The sequence below is a fragment of the Agelaius tricolor genome, unplaced genomic scaffold (genome assembly GCF_023055355.1).
Source record: "Agelaius tricolor isolate 1412-34295 unplaced genomic scaffold, bAgeTri1.0.p SCAF_12, whole genome shotgun sequence".
Taxonomy (NCBI): domain Eukaryota; kingdom Metazoa; phylum Chordata; class Aves; order Passeriformes; family Icteridae; genus Agelaius; species Agelaius tricolor.
Window position 1 is genome coordinate 9,971,913 of NW_027269272.1, and position 27,296 is coordinate 9,999,208.

General features: G+C 42.0%; 1 protein-coding gene across 14 annotated transcripts in view; it reads right to left on the bottom strand.

The window, feature by feature from the left end:
* Positions 1–27,296, bottom strand: part of DOCK10 (dedicator of cytokinesis 10) — a 144,091-nt gene that overhangs the window by 81,324 nt on the left and 35,471 nt on the right. For 5 of the 14 annotated variants that reach the window (XM_071437506.1, XM_071437509.1, XM_071437507.1 and 2 more), the window contains exons 1-2: positions 16,876–17,131; positions 5,584–5,703 (exon numbers count right to left, since the gene is read on the bottom strand). In XM_071437506.1, coding sequence (XP_071293607.1) covers positions 5,584–5,703; positions 16,876–17,079 — 324 coding nt within the window. In that variant the 5' untranslated portion in view covers positions 17,080–17,131. Of the gene's footprint in view, positions 1–5,583; positions 5,704–16,875; positions 17,137–27,296 lie in introns of those variants that run through there. The other 9 variants (XM_071437517.1, XM_071437512.1, XM_071437510.1 and 6 more) reach the window with 5 other exon arrangements.

Consider the following 27,296-nt stretch of genomic DNA (forward strand, 5'->3'; position numbering starts at 1 on the left):
ACATATTGCACAGAAAATAGTTTCAAGTATCTTTTTTTGTAGGTAAGATATAGAGCAAGTCAGTTTTTTTACCTAATACAACACTTCTTGACAAATGATATGAACACACTGATTGAGAGAGCTAATATTTGCCTTAGTGGGGCCATTTGCCTCCCTGTCCTTACACAGCCTGTTAAAAATACTGTAGCTGGACAAGACAGGTAACCCAAGCCCACTGTTTCGCCAACAAGTACATTCCCCCACTGTCCTTCCCAACAAGACTGCACTTGAAAGAAAGAAAACAACCACAGCCCTACAAACCTGAGAAATCAGGTAACACTGGGCTTGTTGCCTTTGTAGACTTTGACAAAGAATATCACAGGTTTATTTACAAAGAATTGAGACATGGAAAATGTTGCATATTGTTATATTTAAACTCGTGTTAAAAACTACAAAGAACTTCCCTTCTGAGAACTGGTTAGGTTTAACCACTTAGCTGCAAAAGCTTGGCCACAAAGGCTCTTCCTGTTCATAGTTGATGACTTTCAAAGTTAAATGCTCTTAAAGGCTCATCAGGCATAGCATTATTCACCAAAACTGCTTTATTCAGAAAAGAACTAAATTTCAACAACAGAATATATGCTTCTGAAACAGTCATCCAAAAAATCAGAGATTTTATTTAGAGAATTCAGTATTTATAAATATGCTGTGAATTCAGCCTAATTTTCTAATGTTTAGGCAATCATGGCAATTGTTTGTTCAACCCAGAGACCAATTACCCTCTCATTTGTGCATGCAAACTGTGGTAATCAAATAATGCAGGTATCAGCCTAAAGCATTCAAGTCTATAATATTTCTGAATTATTTTTAATTTATTTTATATAAATATCCTATATCCAACCATGATTTCTGGCACTGCCAGGCTGTCTCATCTGCATAAGCTGTCAGCCTCAGGTGTTGGATGAGCTATAAGGTGCAATTTCACTAAGCACATTCTCTTGCCACATTCACCTTCTACAGTGAAGCACAGAAGTTAATACTGCTCCTTCTCAAACACTGATTAGGAATAATGTTTTCAGGCAGTAACACTTCCCAGCGACATGGTGAATTTAGCATTTGAAAATGGAGTTCAAACTCCATTAGCCATTTCAAGCATTTTCAGTCTCAATCTATTCTGAACAGCTTTTAGTCTGAAAGCATGTTAGCAGTGGTTAAATCTTTAGAGGGATGCACCAGCAACAATGATATTTAGTTCCTGCAAAGGCTGCCCTTCAGAGACACCTAACTACACACTGGCTGACATGTTCCTCCCTGGCAATGCTGAAGTGCAGGTTCTCTAATGAAAAGCTGCTCAGCCCCACTTTCATCCAAGTAAACAGATTTACTAAACGTTACCAGAACATGCAATGACATAGTCCATCAAAATAACAAAGGCTGAGATGCAACTATGCTGTACAAATACCATGGTGCAGAGGCTGCTGTGGTACAGGACCCTCTGAAAGGCTGCAGCCTCAGCACAGATCTCACCACATGTGTGGAGAAAGGAAAGCAGGAACAGAGCACATTTAAAGGACAGATTTTGCCCCATCACTCTCCAAACCATATCCAGGGTGAGCAGCTATGCTTTGCCCACAGCTTGCTTTGCTGACTGTATTAGCTCTCTCTGTTTACAGCTGGAGTGCCTCCCTAGGAGTCCAGATGGCTCTCACTGTCCTCTCTGCCAGCCCATGCAAACTTGCATGTCAAGGACACCCATAACTCCATTAATCATGACATAATGGACTCAGTTTCTGCTCCTCTAAGAATGAGCAGATACTCACATGGAAAGTGGGAGCTAAATCATGTGCTATTTGAAATAACTCATGATTTCACCACTGCAACTCTTCTGATCTTAGAAATAACACTCAGGTTTCCAGGGGATTTTCCAAGGAGTCTCCAAGGCCTGCATTCCAGTTGCCCCTATGGCACACACAAGAGACAGTGTCCTTGTCTTGCTCCCTCCCCTTACAGATGCATCGGGTTTTGCTATGAACTTCTGTATCCAAATGAACAACTTTTGTCCCTGCACAGCATCTAGAAAGCAGAGGTTTCGCAACCTGAAAAACAGGGAGATTCTGGCTTTTGTTCAGAGCTAAAAAAAAAGAAGTCTGGAAACAATTATGCCTGCAGTGATGGCAAGTACAGCATTTTCACAACTCAGCCCCTCTTCTTCTAAGGCCTCCGTGATGCTTGGAGGGAACAGGGCTCCCAGGTGGGCTTTCAGAAGCCCAAAGAGTCAGGAGCACATCAGACTGAACTTCAATAAGTTTTGCATTATGCAGGCAAGATTTTGCCATCTTACACCTGTCCTAAATTTATGCAATGAATTATTGCAGGTTGAAAACCAGGCATTCAGCCATATTTATACAAATAGTTTAAAAAAAGTCTGAGTTCCGCTTCTCAAACAGATTTAGGAAAGTCATACATGAGAAGGAGGAACAAGTTTTCATGACCCAGATAGTTTTAACATGCTTTTATACCATACAAATTTAAGTGACTATTAAATACTTTAACCTACTTTTTAAATACAATTAACTTATATTTACCAACATAGTATTAACATATTTAGTTCTAAACCTCCTCACAAGAAAAGCTATTAGAAGGAGTGCTGATCCTGCCAGCCCTCCTTGCCACTAAGGAAGAGCAGTAGTGATTTTAAGCAAGACTTCAGATCCTGGAGATTTGAAAAGAGACTGCTGGGTGTCCAGTAAATTTCCAAAGGATGGAAGAAAAGATAAAAAAATACCTATGAAAGGATCCAGCAAGTATTTTGTTTGGATGTATGACAGTGCTTAGGAGCAGAAGTACAGATGTATAAAAACAAATCCAGGTAACACTTGGATGTCAAAAGTTAAAGGTGGGAGTGAGACCAATATGAAGGAAGGTGAAACACTGCCTTCATGGCTTCCTTTCTGGCAAACACACTGTGGAGAAGTGAGAAATAGGAATGCCAGACAGCAGCAGCTCCAGTTGTCAAGGAGAGTGCAGCCAGGTTTGGGGAACAGAAGGTGAGGGAAGCACAGCAACCCAATGGTGAGGATGCAAAACTACCAGGATCATCACCAAGCCTTTTATAGGTACAACAGGAAGCCCATCAACTCCCTCTCACTACCACCAAGAAGTACAGTGTGAGCTCTGTACTGATGTACTGCAGCAGACATTTCCACTGGCCATTATTTCACAGCACAGCAACAGAAGGGAAATGAGTCCACTAGATCCAGGAACAGGTGAAAAACAAAGCTGAGCTGACATGCTTTTTCTGAAATAAAAAATGGACTTTAGGCAGGCAAATGAGTTATAAGGAAGGAATTGCTAGGAAAACAAGAAGTGGAACTGGTGTGAATCAAATATTTCTTTTTTAAGGGGTTATTAAGCATGGTTACAAAAGAAGTGAAATATCTTTTCCCCAACTGGAATAAAACCAGAGAAGGCATCTGTAGTGTACACATCTTGTACCCTTCTGTGGAGATGCAGGGAATGGAGGAACACAGTCTATCAGGCTCAGATTGATATAAAGAATTCTCTGCTGTTCCACAGACTTCACATAAGATGTTGGAAATTTTTGAACTTGAAATTCCAACAGGAAATGACCAACAGAAGTCATGTGAGAATAACAGCAGTCTCTCTGAATGCAAGTCAAAAAGAGAAACAAATCTGAGATGAAACAACAGCTACAGTAATTCACCCATAACTGATGCATGTGGTGAAGATGACAGATCCAAAAATAGGAAATCATTATTAAAAGCAGAATTTTCTCCTATGTTCACTACTTGAGCCAACTCTTTTGGTTGGGGTTTTACTCTGAAGAGATTTTTGCCCATAGGCCCAAATTGGGGCTGTACCAACACTGAGACACGAAGTCTGCAGCAAGTGTAACCATTAGGAGTTAAACAGAGCTGGCCACCATTTCCTGGGGCATTATCACATTAAATCCCACTCAGAGCCAGCCTGTGCACCTCCTAATTCGGTCAGACATGGATCTCTTTCGACTCAAGTGGCTGACCCAGACTTTTGTGCTCAGGTAATATTTCAGCAGAAGGGATCAGGACTGTAAATAGATACTTTGCAACTGGAAAACCTGCCTGGGACAAAAGCCCTGCAGTCCTGTCTGGTGACAGAGGCTCTTGCCACTGACACTGACTTCAACAGGAGATAACAAACATGAGAGAGGTTCATGGCAAGGATATGGACCCTACCTACCATGGCCTTTGCTCTTCTGTGAGTACAGACACCTCAACCATGCAACTATCTCTCTTATCTGTCTTAATCTATTTTTTATTATTATTTATTGAATTAAAATAGATTGCGCTAAATAGTTGCAGAGCATAACACAGAGGAAACAAAATAGAACTAGCCTCTAAAAATCCAATCAACGACTGCTCAAAATAAAATGAAAATAAGGATATGAAAATATGCTTGACAGACAGAGGTCTTCAGCAGTAGGACAAGGTTCTTCTTTCACTGAGAAAATTTGCTCCATGGACTCAGTTACTCTAAATCAAAGGGCTCAAGGGCCTTGTGACAGCACACAGTATGTCTAGTCAGCTTTGTAAAGCTAAGTTTCAATTTCATAAATTGACAAATGTGCAAAATGGATAAAGGAATTAACAATAATGAGGAAATCTATTCTGTTTAGCTTCTCTCAATCCCATGAGCACATTAACTCAGTTAATGCCACCAAGGAAATAGAGCCATTTAGTAAAACAAAGCTGTCTATTAGATTAAGCTGCCCTCCTAGGACAGTAGCAGTGCCATGAGCTGATGGGAAGGGCCCTCACAGAGCAGTTACAACTAGTCACAAATTGAAATATCTTTCCATTAGAGAATGCCTATTCATCAAAACCTAAACGTTATACAAAGATGGGGTGATTTTGCAGAAGTTGCTGTTCAATGCAGGCAATGTGCCCAATGAGCCTGGCAACACAGCTCCCCAGGCACCCTTCTGAGCTCCCCAGGCACCCCTCTGAGCACCCAGCACTGCCCCTGGAGAGCTGCCCTGGCCCTCCAGGCCCCCAGTGTCTGCAGTTTGCCAGGACAAGCAATGGGAAACCCAGGATGAGGTCAGGCAGCTCCATGGCTGTGGGGTCAGGGATCCACTGCTCCTCAGTGTTCCACCATGAGAGTTTCCTCAGCACCAGAGACTCTATCTAGTGGTCAAATACAGCAAACAGAACAGGATCAGAAGATTATATTAGACTAAATTAGACTATAACAGTATGGAGAGATTCAAAGATTGGCCAAACTAATACTGTACTGAGCAAACAGACAAGTATACATCATAGAATAACATGTTTAGTGGGTTCCTGAACAGCTGTATCCCAGAACAACCAGGGCTTCAAACTTTATCTAATCCTGAGCAGTAAAGTCATGCATATATAAATGACAAAGGAAAAAAACTCCAAAAGCCAAATGAATTTGGTGGGAGGGAAGTATGGCATTATGCATGAGTGAAGAAAATATTAGAGAGCCCTCGGACAATTTCTGGCTCTCCCTCTAGCAGTGGAGATTAAATCAATGAACAGCACAAACCTAAGCAAAGGAACAACACATTTGCCTTGTACTTACTGAAAAGTCATCATCAGGGAATAATATCAGATCCTTGAACTGGCTGTCCCCAATATTTTTTTCGATCTCTGTGATAACAGCTTCATAATCCAAAGGCTGCAAAAGTTTGGGTTTTTCCTGCTGTGGAAAAAAAAAAAAAGATCAAGTGATCTCTTTACACACAATTTGCTTTCCCCCCCCTTCATAAACTGAGATCTGTGGCATTTTTGCTTTTGTACACCGAAGCATGAATAACTTCTCCTTTCATTCCATTCTGCTCAGCTTGTTGTATCTGAGCTCAGGCCACGAGAGTGAAGTGAGGAAGTTGGGCCACTTGTAAGAGCCACTCTCCTCCTCAAAACTCCAGAGCAATCTGTCAGCTCATTACAGAGACTGACACCACCACGTTAATTTACCTGGAAGCCTCAGGAATTCTCTCTCTCTTTCTCCATAAATACATCAAGACAACTGATGGACACAGTTTGAACTGAACATAGACACTATGAGCTAATGTGTTTCAGAATAAGAAATCTACTTTTTCTTCACTGTCTTACACAATTCACCTTTTGAACTGCTGGCAGCTTGTGAAAGCCACCATATTGTTTTACTTGGTAATAATCCAGGGTTATTTTCCTGGGATAAACTATCTGGCATCCACCTCCACAGCTTCTCTTGTCAGAAAGCAGGACTAGTATCATCATAGCAGAACTACTATTGCCTGAGACAGCACTAAAGTAAGAAACCACCACAGGAAAAAGTAAAGTCACAGTGTCTTGAAATAGAACCCAAAAATAGAAAAAGAGAAGCCTGCCTGACATGCTAGAATACATTAAACAAATGAAGAGTCATGTACTAGAGTGAGAACATTTGCTCAATTCAAAGATGTAAGCATCAGAGAGAGTGAATGAGAAAGAGCAAGAGAAGTTCCAGAAGGGATGAAAATGAAAGTGATGAGAGAGAAAAAGGACACTAGTGGAAAGCAAATGCAGAAACATTTACTGTCTTAGTCTGATTCAAAAGAGGACATTAGATAAGTAGTATTTTATTCACTGTTCTTTCATTGGGCTATTCAAAATGATAGAAAATTTTCCTCTGTCTTCCCTAAATCAAAACCAAGGTGTATTGAAAAAGAAAGCTTTGACATCTCCATAAAACAACTTTCTCCAATGAGACTGTCCATCATATATGATTTTACCTATCTCATTCATGTATGGTCCATTATATGTATAATGATTAAAATGTAATAGTCCCTCTCTCTTTTGACTTTGTCCTAGAAAGTTGTTTATTTTGTAATCTCAAGATCTTTTATGAACATTGTTTCCCCTCTATACTGAATCCAAGACTCCCCTTGGCATCAAATGCATCTATGAATACTTAATTAATTATCAGTAACACAGCCACACAAATTAGATTAAAACACAGGAATACACATGTTCTAAGAAAGTTGTTCAATTGCTGAGTAACTGCTGCAAGAATCACAAAACAGCTCAGGACCCCTGCAGGTCATCTACTCCAACTCCCTGCTTAAAGCATCAAAGCTCCACCAAAGTCTGGCAAGGCAATTAAAAACAATTATAACTGCTTCTTCAGCAGTTCAATCTATTACCTCTCTTCTTCATCTATTAGCTCTCACACTTCCATTTGCACACTTAAGAGCAATAAACTTCTAAAAACCATTACTATTTAGCAGTCACAGGCCACAAACACTATCTACTGATGCTGAGACATTAAAGGATTATAAAAGAGAGGCAAGATCAACACATAACAGTAACAAATCGAAGAAAACCACTTTAATGTTTGATTCAGATTCTGTGACAGGACTGGATTCTGGTTTTGTGATGTTCAGTTAAGACAAGGAGCCCTACCAGGACATGAGATTTCAAAATAACCCAGCCACATCACCTTAAATTGTCCCAAGCCAGTACTTAGCCCTGGCCTGCCCCAGTTGACACATAAATATCCAGTCCTGCTCAAGAAGCTCTTGGGCTCAGTATCAGCCATACCCTGAGGGAGGTCCCTCTGTCTTTTGCTGACACTGGCTCCCCACAGGAACTTAATGGGGTCACTTGGCCACGTCACCATGCACAGCTTGCTCTCATTCCCGTCCAAACTCTGTTAAGTCACTGCAGTATCTTTTGACGGGAGTTTCAGACTTTTTGTCATTAAAGCTGTCATTGCATCTATTTATTAAATATTACTTTAAAAACATATGTTTCAAGGAGTTAGAACCATGAAGAGAAAATACCAGTGCACACTGAGTGTACCATCTGTGCTGTACCACTGATTTTGGTAATGATACCTAGGCCTGAACAAAGTTCACTCAGTTCAAGTTCAACAGAAAGCAAACTGTTACCTTCAGTAGGAAACCTTATAGCAAACATTTACCAGAAGACTCAAAGTAAAAGAAACATATGCACTGACATTTATGAGCCACCAGTGCTTCACACAGGCATTTTTCCTATGTTGTGGTTTCACTAAAACATGAACATTTTCTACAGAAAATTTGTGACATTGACTACACTGATAACCCTCCCTTCCCAGAGCTGATACTGTCAGGCTAATGATTCTGCAACAATCTCAACTCTTAGTAAGACAGATATGCCACTGAAATCATCAAATGTCTGCTCTCCAAAACAAGACATGTGCCAACACAATCTTAATCTTGGTCAGATGCTCCTTGGAAACATCATGAATGTCAGTTTTCAGAATTTCCAAAAAAAAGAAAAATTAAGAAAACAAATGACATAAGTAGTCACCTTCCTACTGAAGTTGTAGACTAGGGGAGAGCCAAGAAACCCCAGAAATTTTGGGACTTCTCTTGAAATATTGGGAAATCCCATAAAAATGTGTAGCATTTGCAGGTTTTCTACGCCTGTGGAAACCACCTTTTTTCTGGGGCTGGCAGAAGGAAGAGGTATTCCTTCTTCCCCCTGGAAATCCCAGTAAGGTTGGGGTGAATGCAGCTACATCCCCTTCAAAGTTACAATTCTTCAGATGCTGGGGTGCAAGTGGAGGCAGGGTAAGCTATGCCACATTGCCCTCTCTTTGCTCTTCAGAAACCAGCAATGCTCACAAAGCCATTGCTGAATTCTGCTCTAACACTCCAGGGGAAAACTTCTCCTTGGCAGCTGCAAGGTCATTTACATGAGACAAAAATACAATTCGAGAAAACCCCGGAGCAGAGGAACACAGCAAGCATATGAACATCTCTGTTCCCACAGCACTCATCCTCCTGCTCTCAGTGCTGCAAAGGGCATGATCTGATGGAAGCATTTTAACAGATGTTAACAGAGAAGTCTTTGGAGAAACATTACACATCTGAACTAAATACAAGTAGATATCACATTATCAAAGCTACAGCAAAACTTTTCACTGAAGCACTTCAATATTTATGCTGATCTTTTCCTACTGATGCAATAAAAATTACTTCCCTCCATGTCAGTACAGCAAAATCCTGTGTAAAATGCAATACTGTGTTATGCCAGCTCCCATAAATCATAGATGCAAGTAATAGCCCACCCTTGTCAATACACTGGCTGCAGAGATAATTTAGTCCATTCCCTGCCAGCATCAAGCATGATAGCATAATAAACATGATGCCTCTCTCCATCAATTCTGCATGTTCTCACAGACCAGAAGACTCTGCTCTGTGGACACTGACTCCATGCTTTGCAGAGGCAGTATTTTGCACTTGGCAGGGCTCAGCAGTGCAGTGCTGGTGTTGCAGTTGTGATGGGAAGTGGCAGCTGGTTAGTTAGCAGCTTATCTCTGCGGGTCTGGGGGCTGCTCGGATTCTCCCTCCCAAGCAGACAGAAGCAGTGATGTGGGGATTAGCAAATTCCTCCCTGCAAGCACTAGCAGAGATCTGTAAATGAGTGGGGCTGATTTAAAGCTAATTTAATAACCACAGCACTGCCTCTTCTCAATTTAACTTGTCTGTTCTTTTTGGAAACAGGCCAACCTGGCAATCCGTGCCAAAATCGCATTATGCTGGCTTGGATTTCTGTAATGCTTTTTATATTCTCCATCTCAAGTGAGTAATGAATTTAGTTGTGCTGAAATGGTTGTGAATACATCTAGTAAAAAGGCACTCTCTGACTCCTCACCTGCTACAACATCTCAGCAGTACCATTTACTTCACACCCTGACAGTGTAGTGCAGCTTTGTATGTTGTTGAGCCAGCTTTTCCACACTCCTTTGGAACACTGGAGAGATGTTAAATCAGAGCCAACACCATAAGAGGACAATATAGTTTCACAGGGGTGAAACCAGCCAGATTCCACCAGTGATAGATGGCTTCATTGCCATCACTTTCTGGTCTAGGTAAGAAAGGATTATATTTCCCAGGAGTAATTACCCAAAATATCCACATAAATGATATTACAGAATCAAACATGGTACTTGACTTGCCTCCAGATGCACAGACATTGTGCACTGATGTTAGCACCCATCTTTTCTTCATAATTATATCTCATCCTCCTAAAGCTGCATTTCTGTGAACACTGTCTGAAGGAGGAAACGATGTAACAGAGACCAATAATCTCTGAACAGTCATCCCAAGAACTTCCCCATTCTAAAAATAAACTAGACTAACTGCTATGATCTCTATGCTTTAATGTCATATTATTCTGACACCAAATCATGAATATCTAGAATTTATTGAATTTAATAGAGACGTTTAAATTAATTCCTTCTCTTCCATGTACCAGGAAAAAAAATATACGGAAACAGATAAACAGAAACAAGTTAAGTTGATAAAATTCAATTACCTGGACTTCAGTTACCCTAACCCTATCTCTGTGACAGGAGGATCCCTGTTCAAAAAGGATCAAAACTATTGTGATGGCCAGATTGGTAAAGATCAAGCAAGACTCAGAGTTTATATTTCATCCAAGCTATGGCTTGTCAAAAATGACAATTCATTCTAATAAACATTTGAAATACTGAAATGGGCACTTAAAGAGAAAAGGCCACTTACTAAAACAGTAGCATCACCTTCCTTCATTTTTTTAGACTTCTTAATTATATTATGAACCAAACCCAATCTCACCAAAACTCACAAGAGCAAATTAAACTGCTTTCTGGGATGACACCAACATCAAGTGCTTCTCACACTCCTTTGTTCTTCTTTTCCTCTCCCCAGTTAAACACTGTGTCTCTGATATAACACATGTCTTTCTATGTTTATATATGGTTAATATATGTAGCTAATTATATTCCACCAGGGCAGGCCAACTTCAGTTGAATATTTCTTTGCCAAGTCTGTCCAAACTGAAGCTAAAGAACAGCCAGAACTCCATGACTTTTGGAGAAAATACAGCATAAAGGCTGAATTTTACCCTGTCTCAGATATGCCAGAGATCCAGCATGCCCAGCAGTTCTGAGATTTGCTATCTGAACATTCAAGGAGCTGAAGCTGAGGCCATAAAACAATTTGGGTTTCACAGAGTCACCAAAACTTTTGCATTTCTGTAGGACCAACGCATGTCCCTGTTCCCAGGGCAGCAGAGCAGTTTGGTGCCTGGGGTGAATTCCATGGGAAGGATATCTCCATGGAGTGCACCTTTTCCCCCACCAGAGCACGGGTGAGCAGCCCAAGAGCCCGTGAACTCCTGGCAGGCAGTCCCACGGCAGCCCTTGTATCCAGGGGCACACACAGCACAGCCACTCTGGGATTAAGGGGTCCCCAAAGCCTCAGGCAGCTGAGCTGGGAGTGCCAGGAATCACCCACTCAAAATGCTTCACCCCACAGGCCTGCCCTCCTCTGCTCCCAACACACTCGGCATCACACAACAGATTTCCTTTAAGGAAAAGAAGCTTTGCATTTCAAGCACAGGGCAGGCAACTCAAGGTCTGCAAAAGGTGTCTGGGGTATGGATGGGGAGGACAGCCAGAACCAGCAGGCAGGTCTCTGCTTTTGATTCAGATCTTCTTTATGACTGCTTGGCCTGTTCTGCATCTATTTACAGTCAACAAACTCTCTGGCCACATTACAAAGGCTTCCTTTGGCTCAGTATGTGATCCACAGTCAACAAATTTATTAAAATTAGTGGTACAATGAAAATTTTCTTTGACACATCCCCCTCCCACCTTAAAAATACATTCACTTGTCAGGTCCAAAATGTTTAATTTGTCATGACTTTAAGTAAACCTTGGAGAATTGCACTTGGAAAGAATCCAGTCAGGGCTGCAAAGCACCACTAATATACTCTTCAGTGTCAGCACTGAAGCCAACATGCCAATAAATTTCATTAAAGAGATTTCCAGTTCCCACACAATTCTGCTACAGAGAAAATCACAAAGAATTATGAAGAATCCAACCCCCAATTCCTGGTGCTTCAGAAATTACTTGCCAAAATGCTATAGTACCCATCAGCTCAAGCAGAGCAAAAGAAAGGAAACCTGTTGAAGGCCCTTCTGGGAATAACAAAAGTGAAAAGTAATTTTCAATCTTTAAAGCCTCTTTATTCAAAGAAAATTCTGGTTGATACCAGTAAGTGACCTGCTTCACTAAATGAGACTTACTTTGTACTAATGCAGCTGGGATAGGATGAATCCTAATTGCTTACACTACCATTGTTTTATGGATCACAATCCCTGTAAGCCTACTTTACATTATGTTCCAGCTTTAAAAATTACTGTCAGAGAATTCAGCATGTCTTGAAAAACAGAAACACCTCTGATGTGGATGAGCTAACTCAAAACTTTCACATCAACTGATGATCCAGCTGGAGCCTTGGAGCCTTCGGTGGCGCACGGAGCCGCCCCAGCACGGCGAGCGGCCGGGCTGAGGCTGCTCAAACCACAGAGAGCTGTTCTCAGGCAACTGGGTGTGACCCACTCCTTCTAGCACTTCTTGTTTCTCAAGACAGAACTTATCCTTCCTTTCATTATGAATTTTGAAAGCTCCAGCCCTTACAAAGCTACCTCCCTTCTGGTTAAACTGTGGAAGCCACACAGGACTGTTGGTCCAGCAAAGCATCCAGCTGGGGGGTGAGAGAGATGCTTTGTGCTATGTCTGACTTTGCCACATGCATTTCCTGAATTCTGCCTCCCAGCCATGGCTGTGCACCTGGCATTGCAGCCTTGTGACTCTGGAATGTCCATCTTCATGTACTAGCACTTGTCCTCTTAGACAGTTGATAAAATTATCAGTACAATCTGTGAAAAACATTCAGGATAACGGCAACAACTTACTCCTTCTATCTGCTTATGGAGTATCTTGAAACTCTCCTTAGGAAGGAGGTTAAAAAATTTCATTTAATCATGAAACTACTAAAATCAGCCACTGGCAAGAAAGTGCCGAGTTTTAAATTTGGATTTAAATGGTTGGCCTCTCAAAATGCTTCTAAATAGTGAGGACTTCTGAAGCCTAGACTAAATATTTGTCCATAGGTCACCTCAGGGGAAAAACAAGAAAGTTTTGTAAAGCGTCGTAAGGTTTTTTTTTTTTTTTAAATAATTTACATAGACCTCTAACCTAGCAACACTCAGCCACTTTCTCTCTCCTTACCTGACCTAAACCTGGAAAAAAAAAGGGCAGTTTTAACAACAAAAGGCTTTCTTTGAATCTTCCACACAGAATCTATTCATGAAGAAAGCAAGCAAAAGCCAAAGATGCAACTCACTGCTCTTCAGGCAGGCATCTGAAGGGACAGGAGGATGTGGTGGAAGGGGAGTGGGCAGAAGGGATGGGAACTGTGGGGAGCAGAGGGGAGCTGCCCACAGAGCTGGAGTGTTCTCCTCAGGCACTTGCCTCGTTAGTGATTACTTCAGCCCAGGGCAGGAAAAGGGCATTGTCCTGCCTTGTGCACCACAAAGGGGATGCTGAAGTGAGTCTGGTTCAGCTCTTCTGGGAACTGGCTTTGCTTCATGTCTGCTTCTTCCAGCACAGTCTCAGGCAGGCAGAGCCATGGCCTCAAGCAGAAACAAACCAGCCTACAAGCTGCTCACAGTGGATTTGACCAAAGCTCCAAAGCCTGTGAGCTTCCAGTATAAAGTTGATGTAAACAGCACTTCTGAGTCTGTTGGCGCAAATGTGCACACACTCACACACACACACATATAACTTCACATAGACAGTCTTTGTAGGCTCAGGAAAATCTACATTTAAAGAAAAGATACTCCCAATTTTTGCCCTTAAGCAGCACTCCTAGCAGAGGCAGAAGCCCAGCTCTGACACCTATAGCATCTACACAGCAATAATAGAAGTGGATAGAGCAACAGGCAAACTGGTCCCCTCTGTTTGTGCAAACTGGATGAATTAAGGAGACAGAGGGCTCTACCCATGGTTATCAGTGTACAGGTTCAGGGAAGTACAAAAAGGAGGATGTCCCAGGCATTCCTACCTCACCCACCCCTCCACCAGGTGCATCCAGCACAAATCTGCTGCTAAAATGGGGTAGATTTCACACAACACCATGCACAGCATGGGACTGTCTTTAAAACAGTTTTATTTACTTTGAAACTTAAGATTTCTTTTTAGCAGACTTTGGTTTTAGAATACATAGAAGAGTTTGCTTTTCAAGGACCGAAGGGAAAGCTCTAATGTCTGTTCATTAGATCACGCTCTGATGCTGAAGACTTTGATCACTGTTGTATGTCTGATGAAGTTGCAATGCAGTGCAAAGGCAAACATCCATTGTTCATTTTCCATTAAAACCTAAAATTTAGATGTATGAAGACCTAGACTTGTTGACTAAGCAAACAACTCTTTTGAAAAGGGCTCAACCACTTCAGAAGCTCCTGAAGCAAAAACAACTAACAAAAATGTTTGCATTAGCTCTAAATAAACTTTTCAAAGATATCATTTAACTTTTAGAGTACTTAGTAATAAGTCACTGTCCCATGGGGCAAGCCTCATGTATGGTGCTCTGCTTCATTTTACTCAGTGAATATATCTCTTTCTCTACTTGCACTATGTTTATTTATTTCTTCACAAGTGATAGGTATTTCTCATGCTACATAACTGAGTAAATTATTTTAAGTATTTCCACTGAGGCTTTATCTGTAAAATTAACATCATGTGTACATGACCACTATAAACTCAGCTCTCACAATGACGTTAGGCTTGTAAATGTTTCCTTGATGTCAACTCCCCTCCCAGTCAATTATCTGGCTATCAATCCATTTACACACACAGGATGTAAATGAGAGCAAAATCTGGTCAACCACACTGAACTCAATCATCACCCTACTAACAATTAAAGCTAATCAGATAATTATTAGTCTTACAAAAAAAGGAGCTTCCAGCCAATAATGCGAGTCCATCTACAGAAAACACAGGTCTAAGAATAGTATCTGAATAAATGCATTCTTTGAGTAAGGTCCCCATACACAAAATCCTTTACAGCTGCAGTGGGAGTTGACATCACTTTGAAATCTGTGTGGAGGTGCACAGGGCTGATGCATGAAGGAGAGACTGGCTGCTGGTTGATAGCAAAAAAGTGCCTGTAGGCCAAAGATTTAACATGCTCCAATTATGAGATATTGGGCAGAAAGACACAGATTGCAAGGCACAAAAGTAAAGCCAAGTGTGCCTGCATTTCCTAAGGGCTAAACAAACTACAGAGAAATACATCTACAGAGTAATATGACACAGTGACCCATCTTATCTATCTTATGTTGAAAATAATAGAAATCAGCACAGATTCCCCTGCAAAGCTGAACTGGGTAACTGACATAAAGGAGCCACCCACGTCAGGGGAAGTGCAGCATGACCCACAAGCCCCTGATTAAACAGGCTAGTTTCCTATTTCCAATTACAGGCAACAGGCCCAGGGTTACCAGTGCTCTCTGTGTATTAGGTCAGACTACAATGCATTGTTGATATTTCTATTTAGCACCACTAAATTGAATGCTCAGTTTCTGTAATCTGAGGATGCACGCAAGAGGGAACAAATATATTCCTCTTTATCTGCAGGCAGGCTGCTGGCTTACTGTTACCATTTGGACTTTTTTTCCAGGCATGGAAAAAAAGAAGGGCTTTTTTTCCTGTAGGGCTGCAACCACTTCTGGTGAGCACTAATAAAGTACAGTCAGGATTTGTACAAAAATGACAAAAATCTCTCCTCACCAGGATTTAAGAGGATAAGTCAAGTAAGCAGTGCCTACCTCCTACAAAAGCCCTGTGAACTGCCAGGGTCAGCACCAGCAGCTGATTCTTGGGACCCTTGACCATGAAGCTCAAACATGTCATTTTTGACTGCATGCCAATAGCTCAGGGCAGCAGAAATTACACCATAAAGTAGCCTTGTCAAAAAGAGCCACTTCCATGTAAAGTACCTTTCCAAAAAGGCAGCTAGTCACAAGCAAAACCTGAACATTACTAGAAGAACCACAAACCATCTTAACTGGCCACCAAGCGTTACAACTGCAAAGTTCTTTTCCTTCCTATTTAAAAAAGAAAATGAGAATACTCTTCTTGGTTGTATTATCACTGATTGTGTTACACTGAACATGCTGAAAAACCTCAAAAGAGCCCTCTGCATGCACATGGAAACAGAGTAACTGGATGAACAAAACTATGGAAGAAAACCAAACACCTCTTGCCTTGAGGAAAAAGATTCAGTTTGGGAAAAAGATTCAGTTGGGCAAGCCATCAAATGTTTTATGAGCTAAAGTAGACTTTCAAGAGAATACACTGAAAACCAGTACTTGCCTAAGACTCGCCAACAGCAGGCTCTAAGGGTTTTACCTCTTGCTGTTTGCAGTTTCGATTTCAGCCAGGAAAGTTTAGGCACAGCGCAGTTAATGTGAGCCTCCCAGTGCCCCACAGTGCAGCTTCAGGAGGCTCAGTCCTGTCCCAAAGACATCAGTGGCAAAGCTGCTGTGTAGCCCACGGGGAAGAACCTCACCCCAGCTTTCCACCAAGGCTTCTGGAGCTTTCTCCAGTGGCTCCCTGCACTGTCTTCCTCCTCTTCCTGGCCTTGAGAGGTGCCCATCACAGATCACAAACTCTGAAATAGCACAGAGGAACTTTCCACTCCAGAAGAGCACTATGAATTTTCATGGAAGTTCCAGGCACTAGCTATAGGTGCCACAGAGACTGTCAAACACTGCTGCTGTCAGAATGCAGCTATGTGAGGCTGTAAAAGTCTCCCTAATGTGCCTGAGTGCTTTAAACTCCTGAACTCTCTGTGCTTCAGTCTCACTCTCCAGTGCTCTGTCCCTATTCACAGACTGAATGAAGCTTGGTGCCTCCTACATAAACAACAAGCAATAAATCCTACTCTTTCCAAAGTGCAGTCCTAAGAGTGACCTGCAATTTCCTAGCCATTTCTCAGAAGAGGTGGAAGAAGGGTGCATACTCACACAGCTTAATCTTTGAATTTCTCCTTGATTCACTCTCCTAGTGGTCCTTCTCTTCCTCCGCAGTTCACTGGCCTCCCTTCTGAATCGCCCCCGAAAGCTCATCGTGTCCGTAGGAATTAAGCAGCCAAAAAATATCTGTTTAAAAACTGTGCTCCTACAACCTCCTTCCTTCAGCAGCTTCAGCACAACAACTGGAAGCTGCATATGCTGTTTAAGGCAGAAGTAGGTCTAAAAGTTACATGCTGTATCCACAGTAACTGAACAGAAAGAAGAAGAAAACCAGCAATAACTCATTTCTTCCTGTGAACAACATTCTGCTATTAAGGCGAGAGCGTCTCATTAAACCATAAATACACCCAGTCCCCACCTCTAATGCAAATTGAAATAGGAAGTTGTAGAAAAAGCCCTGCAAGTGAACATCTATCTTTGTCTCAAACACCATCACATCCTTTCTCCTCACCACCCTCCCCGATTCGAAAGCCAAAACAGCTGCACTTTTACTTCATGTGTGTACAAGATAAAAACAGCCATTCACAGCACAGCCATCTCCTACAGAGCCCCTCAACAGCTGACTTGGCCCACAGAGCAGGCAGTGACAGGTTTGTGCTGCCAGGGCCATTGCTGCTCTTGGACCAAGGTAGCAGTTCCCCTTTCAAAATAGCATGAAACACCAATAAGAGGAAGAACCCTGCAAATTCCTAACTTTGCACACAGTTAAAAAAGGAGAAAACAGAGAAATTCATATGCTGATGTCCAAAATACATTTTTTGCTCGTAAAAAGCAGGTCTTAGACGTGCTTGTAACCTGCCAGCTAAGAACTTTCTTGCTTCACACCCTGCTGCCACCTCAGGAGAAGTAAAGCTGCCAGACTGAGCCTGCTCCCCAGATGCCCCACACATGGGAAATGCCAGCAGCTCCCCTTGCCCACTGCCCCATACAGGGGCAATCCTAGCAGCACCTTGGCAATGGAGAAGCCCTCACTCAGGGCCTCAGAACTGCACTGGCAACAGGAGCAGTGACATGGCCAGTCAAAAAATTCTTAATTAAGGTAGGAGACTCACCCAGTGCTCAGCTGTCTGAAGGCTGGCAGGGCACAAAGGTCTTTTAAAACTGAACAAACTCCCTCAGTGCCCACCCATGGGCAGGCACACACACAGACCCTTTTCTTCTGTGTTCCAGCTGAGGATTCATCCTGCTGCAGCAGCAATGCTGCACTCCCCTAGGCACACAGCCCTCATGAGGCATGCATTAGGTTTTTATTTTTATTGAGTATCTGTGTGCATAGCTAGGACAAAGGGATAGCTTTTCTGCTTTCTCATTCTGTTTTTTTTTTTGCCAACTGGACAATAAGCATCATTCTCACAACTTGTTTGAATTAATTAATTACTTTTTTTGAGATCTGCAACTTTATCCTGAGCACCATGTTTTTTCCTTTCCAACAAATAATTCTGACTTCTACAAAATCTAGGAACTCTTTCACACGTTAAGTAACAAAGTAACAAACCTCTGCAGGAGTTCCAAGGACTGTTCCATACGCTAGGTTTCCATTCTGGGAGAGCAGAGACACTGAGCCCAGCACGTCTGACCCGAACACCACAAAACCACATCCGTCTGATCAGTTGCTTTTCTCCTCCAAAGTTAAAACATGGTGCTACCCCATAATTCACCCCCCATCTCAGTTTTATCTTTGTCATTCAGCTTTGCCTTTGAGAAGATCACCTCCTTTAAACTGAGTGCTACCAGCCTGCTGTGTGATGCCCTAAAACAGATTTCACTGCACTCCTACTTAGTGGTGAAAGGCATCTGTCTGGCCCTAGGAAACAAAAAAGGCAACAGAAACGCTTTGCCAAGGTATGCAGACATTTCAAGTAGCTACCAATATAGAAGCACAGCATTAACCAAGCTGGAATCACCCTTGTTTTCACTCAAACTACCACGCTATCTCTGCTGGAGTCCCTGGTGCCTCTCATGTAACACAGGGAACGCAGCAGCCAAGACCAGAGCTCCTTGCCAGAAGTTAAATTTAATGCTGGAATCATCAGCTCTGCTGCCTTAACTTTGGGCAGGTATCAGTTCCTCTGAGGCTCCTTTGCTTATCCACTCCTTAACTCAGCTGTCACACAGAACAAGCAGAGTTCATCCTTCCTTTCCTTGGCAGGGCTCTCCTCAGCTTCCTGCCTCCCCCAGCACAGAGGAGCCTGTCCAGGGTGCCCTTTCCACTGAGATAAGGGTCACTAGCACTTCCTGAAACTTTAATGAACTTGAATTACTCCAAAATAATATAAAAGATGAACTTAGGTTCAAGCTTCCAGCTGGTCCTCATCCAGTTTACTCCAGTGAGTGCTTTTTGTCCAAAAGATTTTCATTCCTAATATTATTATTAATCCTCATTTATTGCCATATCTCTGGCAGATAGGTTTCAGGAACAATACTAAAATCACTGTATTTTCTCAACACCAGGGCATTAAAAAGTTGAAGCACTGAAATAACAAATAAGCTACAGCATTCACACAGAGATATGAACCAAAATAATAGTAAACAACAGCAAATAAAGACTCCACTTTCTTAGATCTATTTGGGATGCAAATCCCTCTTGTAATGGGCAATAACAAAACCATTCAAATGTCTAATAATGCTTTGTCTTGTAGCAAAGTAAAAAGCAAACTTCACTAGCATCAGTGTGACTGTAAAAGATTTCCTAACTTTTCCTCAACACTTCTCCATCTTTTCAGTTAAAGATGCCAGATAATTTAAGATGATTATAGAATTGGTTATGTTATGTTAATATGAATAAAGCTCCTGTACTGCTTTTAAATTCAGCACTATAATGTATAAGGTGAGAAGCATTATCCATACCCCAAGGTATTCCAAGAAGAGAGGTATTTGGCCCCAGGAAAACCACAAGCCTTGGTTCACATTTGTGAACTGCTGTACCCAAGTCATAGAGTCAAAATAAGGATGCTGAAGCCCTTCAAAAAACAATCCATCATGTAAAGTAGTCTATTAATTGTTTAATTGCCTTCTGCTCTGCTGGGACATGTTCCTCTGCTCCCATCAGTTTTCAAAATGTATAAATATCCAGATGGGAAGAATAATGATATTTGAAGTCTCTGCTCCAGTTCAGGAAAAAAAAACTATGCATTCTTTTTGCTGCAGAACCAGTAGCATTTAATTTTCCAATGGGGGTCACAAGTTCTACAGTAACTTTAATTCCCTTTTCCTCCATTTCTTCTAGAGTTTCTTATTTCCCTTTTAGATCTATTAATTTTCATGCTTCATTTGCTTTGGTTTGAATTGTGAGATACAGCAACATGTAAAAAATAGCATTGAACAAAACAAATTCACTGCTACAGTACATCATGTGATCATTGGAAAATACATTTCAATTGTGCTTTGCTAGGAGCCAGAGAAAGATACAAAAATTCAGTTCCTAAAGTGTGTACCTTCAACTAACAAAAAAGACACCCCAAAACAGGCTGAATATTTGCTGTGTAGCAAATAATTCACCATACTGTCCTTCTAAAGAAATACAATCTAGCAACTCCAACCAAGCAGGATCAAGGATTGATACTTTTGTTTCTCACAGTGGTATTTTTTCCACCCAGATTTAGAGAAGAAAAAAAAATATCTTATGCAAACATCAAATTAATAGCAAATTTTAGGGAATGAATGCTTCCCTTCAGCTCAGGACTTCTGTCTGGGAGCAATGCTGACCTGAACAGAGTGCAAGTCAAAAACACAATCTTGACTTATGCCAGTGTATAGATGAATAATTGTATAATCCTGACTCAGGCCTTTTGTTTAACAGATTTGAGAAAAAGTTTAATTAACAAGTAAGAAAGCTCCTTTTGTTTGAACAAGCTGCATCAACTGCATATTATGCCTATGCTAAGGTTAAATTCTGAAATGAAGCACAAGCTTTTAATAAAAACACTTGTTTCATTTATAAATGAAGACCCCTGTGATGACAGTGAAACTGTCATTGAGAAACTCTGTACAGCCCAGACCAGGACAGAGAGATCTTCTGGTACACTTGATGTTTCACAGCTTGGCAGAGTGCAGATAAGAACCTCCCTACCTCCCCTGAATGGCTTGTGGCACTTCTAGCACTTCAGAGTTCCTGGAAAACCACTACAATAAAGTCACAGAAGAAAAACCAGAGGATGCCAGCCCTGCCCAACACCCAGCCCCTGGGGCAGGACCAGAAACAATCCTGCACTCTGTGACCACAGTTACAGGCTGGCACATGGGGCAGCATTAGCTCAGGTACTGGGGAGAAGAAGAAAAATCACGGTTCCTGGAGAGGGTCACAAAGAGCTCTTTATATTTTTCTTTTGAAATTTTAATATTTTCACATAACTTTCTTCAGAACTTGGAGACATAGCTGGTGCACTCGTCTTCTGAGGCCAATAATGAGGATTTACACAGTTAATACCCCACAGCACCCAGACAGTGCAGGTGTACAGGCTGATGCTGCTTTTCATGAGTTCAGTGTTAATCCCCAGCAAGTCCCCCAGCACAGTCTGTGACACCCTGAACAGAGCAATGCTGCCAGAAGCCAGTTTGGGGTTTGGACAAAGCCAGCAGGATCAGATATTACACACTGTCCTCCTGTGGTCAGAATGCTCTCTAGGACATTGATTGCACTGAATGGCCACGCACTGGATGTGGTTTTTTCAGATATGACTGTCAAAAACTTCCTAATGGGACTGTTAGACTAAAGCTGAGGTGACAGGGACTGGACACCACGTTCACCTTACCTGCATGGTCCAGGCTCTGGAGTGGTGCGTGACTGCCCCCAAAAACTGCCCTGCAAAAAGCTTCATGCTGGACAGGTAAAGCAGATCCCCACACTGAAACCAGGGACAGATAGCTGCTTTTTACTAGCACCTAACAAAGACCACAGAAAGCACCAGTGACCTCCATCCCAATCCCTTTGTCAAGGACTGAACATTCTCTCCTCTCCTCCTCCCCCATCAAAAAACTCCCAAATCAAACAAGAGGTTGTATTTTGGAATTAAGTGCTCACTATTGATCCATACACATATAAACATGCCTTTTTTTTTTAAAAAAGGAATAATATTAAACCAAAACAATGTAAACAGAAAGGTAAAAACAACTGAGTCAGAAAAACTACATCTACAGCAACCTTTTGCAAAGCCATTCTGGTATTGAATTGACTGAAATTGGATCACCTTTTTTTTAAGAAACATGACTCCACCTATGGTTTAACAGCTTAAACTGATACATCAAGCCTTGCATGCAAACACTCCACAAAGCCTTTAGAGCAGCTGGTGCTTGCATTTTGCCCACACATCCATACAGCTCACTCTGACCAGGCAAAGGGCTGGGAATCCATCACAGTTAAAACGACATCAGCACACAAGGTGAGCTCTCCAAGGCAAGGGAACAGTGCCCCCGCATAAATATCCATGAAAAGCAGCCCTTCTATCTGTCAGAGCTCTGCTAACAGATCCTTCCAGAGAGCTCTCCCTGATGCCAGAGACTCTGCCTGTGTCAATCCATCTCTGCTCCTCCCAGGCAGATCAGTGTGCTGATCTCAGCAATTCCCCCCTCTGTGCCTTCACCTTCTCTGTGCTCCAGCTATCATCAGTGCACTCACACACAACACCTTGGGAGAGGCTGCAGTGTCTCTTTGCCGTGGATGCAAGGCTGAAACAGCCCCTGCAGCTCAGCTGGTGGTGACAGGAGCCATGCACAGGTTGTCTGTGCCAGTCTGTGCCTTGCCAGAGAATCACCCAGGACCAAAGGGGTCCCTGATGGTGTGAGCAGAAGACAGAGCAATTTGGGAGAGCAATTTGGCAGCTCCCAGTCTGATCACCCACACAGCACCAGACAGTCATTTCAGCATCTCAACCCCAACAAGGGCTGGCTGCTAACATCCACACCCCAAAAGCCACTTGCTACCTCCCTTTGCTGAATTTACAGCTCCTGAAGGACATCCTGCTGCCCTCCTGTTGGGGAAGCAGGCTTGGCTGAGCAGAGGCAGTCCCTCCCTGTCCCACAGCCTGAGAACACAGCTCCTCCTGCACACCCCATCCTGCTCCCAGCCTGCCACCACAACATTTCTGCCAGCTCACCCCACAGGAACACTGATGGAATGTAGCATCATTCCAGCAGCTCCCCAAGCTGGAAACCCACCTGCACATGGCAGGAATATAATGCATTCATCTGCCACAAGGCTGAATGAAAATGAAAAGGGCCCTGGAGAACCTAATGATGGTCTCATTTACAGACACCATCACCTCAGCTCTCGTGTTTGCTGCTGTTCCTCTCCTACCACATCAGCCCTCTGAGCACAGAGCCCCAGGACAGCACAGGGAGCAGGGCACTGGTTCTGTGCCATGGTGCTGCCAGCTGGTGCCCTGTGCCAGTGCCAGGCTCCCCAGGGCACTGCAGCCCCATGAGAGCACAGCTGAGCACAGCCTGGGCACAAACTGGGCTGCACCTACTCTCTCTAGGCAAACAAAATGCTGCTTCTTACACCAGCAATCAGGTTGGAAGAATAAACTTCCCATTACAAACGTTGTCCTGCTGATGTGTACAAAAGCAAAATATGCAATTACTTTAATTTCTGCTTTAGCTTTATCCATTGGGAAATTTCAAATAAACATTACCCCATCTACTTGGACTGGAATCAGCCCTTGATAGCAACACACATAGTGATGAAGGGACCTGAAAGGTGATGAAATAACTTAATGATCTGACTTTATACTACCTCCAGACACAAAAATGCAGCTGTGACTTTGTCTCCTGTTGCTTGCTTTTCTGAATGCAATTTTAATCCTTTTTATTCAGGTCTATGCTATGCTGCAAAAATGATTTTTTCTCTTTCTTTACTAAGAGAAACCTCAGATCAACACATCTGGTTTATAAAGAGAATCCACATTTTCACCCAATTTTCCAGCTGGAATAACTGAAGCAAAAGGAGGCTGGGCAACTCATTTACTCAAGGTCACAATCAACATCTACAATGCCATAATATTGATATAAAAAACCCTAGAATCCTCTCCTTTTCTTTTTTTTTTTTAACACTAAAACACTCCTCCATACATGTGCAAGCTGACTCTACAATCATTATTGTGATTGATATCATATATTTGTAACTTACAATCAATGTCACAAATCCTGTAATATCCTCTCTCCTAGTGCCTGTGGGTTATCTGAAGCAACTGAGAAAACAACTGCATGTAATAATTCATCATCTGGATCCTATAATTGAAAGTTAATAATGGCATTTTGTAAGAGACAGAAAGCACACAAATTTCAAAAGCAAATAAGCAAGATTATTTTCTCATTTTAGAAAAAAAAGGTGTGAAGTATAAAACTCTGCAAGTCAGATTTACATTCATTAAATCTGGTGTGTGGAAAAGAGAGAAAGACAATTTGTGTCCTTTTGACATTGTCCTTCTCTTTTTGTTCCCCTGGAACACAGAAAATAAAACATCATCAAATTGTGCCAACATCTGATATGTTATTTCTCACTCTGACACAACTTTCTGTAAACCCAGAGAATTGCTTCACCTTTCCAGACCTTTGTGTTTAATTTCTTAATTAAAAACTGCTTATCCTAATTGAGACGTAAAAAAATATGCAATCTTCAGTATTACCAAAATAAGAAGGCAAAAACCATAAGGGAAATACCCAAGTGGCAGTGCTTAGTGCCCCTGAGTGAGCCCATGTAAAGTCATTAAAACTACATGTAACCCAACCTTGCCCCAAAAAAATACACAAAGTAATCCATCAAACTGTACTCCTTCAGTTATCCCACTCCAAATTTCAGTTTTTCTAAGCATGCTTAGGTTTAAACCACATTTTTGCACCTGTGTCTGCAGGTGCTTAGGTAGAAGTACAGAACGTGGTGACTGGAACAGAATTTCTCCTGGATACCCTTTCAATCTGCACTGATGCAGGTTCCCAGCCTGACACAGCACCAGCATATTGACTACTTCTCAAAGACTTTTCTCTCAAAAATTTTTGCAGTCATCCTTCAAGCCTATACATTTTGTGGCAAGGAAATTCAGTTTTACTGTTAATCCTGTACATTTTTTCCCCAAAACATGTCCTCCACAAGTTCAATTTGATGATCCCTAGTCCATCTTCTTTCACTTTTCTGAGAAAAAACTGCAAGCAAAGTTTACATGCCTCTGACCACTCTTTGTATGACTTTCATCATATCCCCTGACAGTTATTTCTCAGGGCAGTCCAGATCCACTCCTTATGTACAAATGCAGTCATGGACTAACTTTGCTGATTCTCCTCACCCTTCTCTGCAATATTCCTATTCCTGTAAGTCTGTCTGCATTCTGTGAGGTATTAAAGGCCTCCCAACAAGTTGCTATAGAACTCTTCTATCCAAGGATAGGCCAAAAAGCAAAATTTATTTGCAATTTCTCAGTGAACTGGAAAACAGTTCCAAAAGGATGTTGTTTTTAACACAGTAAAGCTATTCTAAGCTTCCAGGTCCCAGCCCCTGCAAGGCAGAGAGCTGAATCATAGTGATTCCTCTTCCTTCACCCTTTCTGGATTATTTTCTCCAATGGGATAAGCCAGTATTCCTCCCCTTGTGTTTCTCTCCCCTCCCATATCATGCTCTTTGTATCCAACACAAAAACACAATTGTTTGCACCTTCACTCTGGCCTGATATCAACCCTGAACTGGTCACTGACAACTGACTCTGTACCACGGAGTCTTTTTTTAATTTGGAAATTCTGGGGGGTTTTTAATATGGAAATTCTGGAAAGTCCAAAAAATTCCCTTTTACTGGGAAATTGCTCCAACATCACGACTTGTGTTTCTATTAAGCGTCACTTGAGCTGGAAACAAAAGAATTGGTCAGAAAATCAGAAACTAAAAGGTTAACTTCTGATTTCCTACAAATACACACTACAGCTAGGCATAAACAAGTGCCAGAAAAGGATGTGGATGGGAAATAAAGCAGAGTTTGCTGCAGTTCCTCCTCACTCAGCTCCTTGTTCTGCCTGAAACACTGCAGACACGTCCTGACTGTAGGAACAAAACCTTTTTTGAAAATATTTCCAAGAAATACAGTTGTCTTCTGAATGCATTTTACAAAACACAATGTTTAGCCACCAATTCAGATTTTTTTCTTCAGGCTCATGTAACTTAAAATTGCCTTTGAGTTCTTTTAAAAAGGAAAAATTGGCAAGCACTTAGCACGTACAAAAGCTTTTGGCAGCTTAAAAATACTGTGTAAAGAAACTTCTCAGTGGGAGCTGGTACAAACTTTTATGTCAGCTCATCTCAAACATTTCATCTGGGCAGGTCTGCTTTGGTGCATTCTTCAAGAATTGGCTTTTTTAATACAGTGAAACGTTTCAGAACTACATTTTATTAACTGATACTTACAGTTTCATTTAGATTCAGAGAGGACAGGCTAAAACATATTGGTTTAATTCCAGGCTTGGATTCACTTTAATATTTTATATAAAAAGCAGAATTAAGCATATGGTAGTAAAGATTTCTATTACTTCCAAATAGTTCTTCAGTTCAAACTGTGTTTATGAGTATCCTGTATACTTCCATACATTCTGCATATTTTGCATTTGCAGATGAGTTTGAGGAACGAGCATGCTGTCTGTCAGAGCTGCTTGGTCAGAGGGTTTCTGAACAAAAGCAGGTGACAGAGGCACAAACACTCCAGTCACGAGTCCCTCCCCAAGTGACACCTTTGCTGCACTGTCACCACAAATAAAATCAGGTGCTGCAAGGGGCAAATGGTCATCACGAAGAATCAGCTGCATCATGAACAACAAAATACATTGTGTATCTGAAATACTGGAAAGTGCAAAGCAACGGTGAATGTTTCCTGCTGGGTGCACCAGATTCAAGGTTAGGATTGCTTTCCCTTTGCCTTTGACACACGTGATGCTCACATTCATCTGGAGGATGTCCTAGGGAGCACATGCCCAACACCTGGGAGCAGACAGCAAACAAGGGACTTGGTTTCTTTCCTAACAGCCCAGTTAAAGATAAAAGGAGAGCCAGCTGCAAGGTTGAAAGGCCAAAGGAACTGGACATTCTTGGCAACAAACAAAATATTAGGTAACTGCTTAGATCACTGCACCTCCTTAAGGGCTCTGCCCTTGCTTAAAACCAAAGAGTGATAGCAGACAATAGCTGGAGGAACTGGAGCACTGCAAAAGCCAACCAGAGTCACAGCTGGGATGAGAAAAGTCAGGCTCAAGCACCACCTGCCAGGTGGAGAGACCAAACAGGCAGCTGGGTGCATTTTCTGGGGAGCTCTAGGGAGGTGAGAAAAGCTCTCCTCAAGCTCACGGGAGAATAAAGACAGGGAAAGGGCTAATGCACTCAGAAGAAAGATCAGCTGGGTGAGCACTTTTTATTCTTTAACTTCAAGCCATGAAAGAGAAGGATG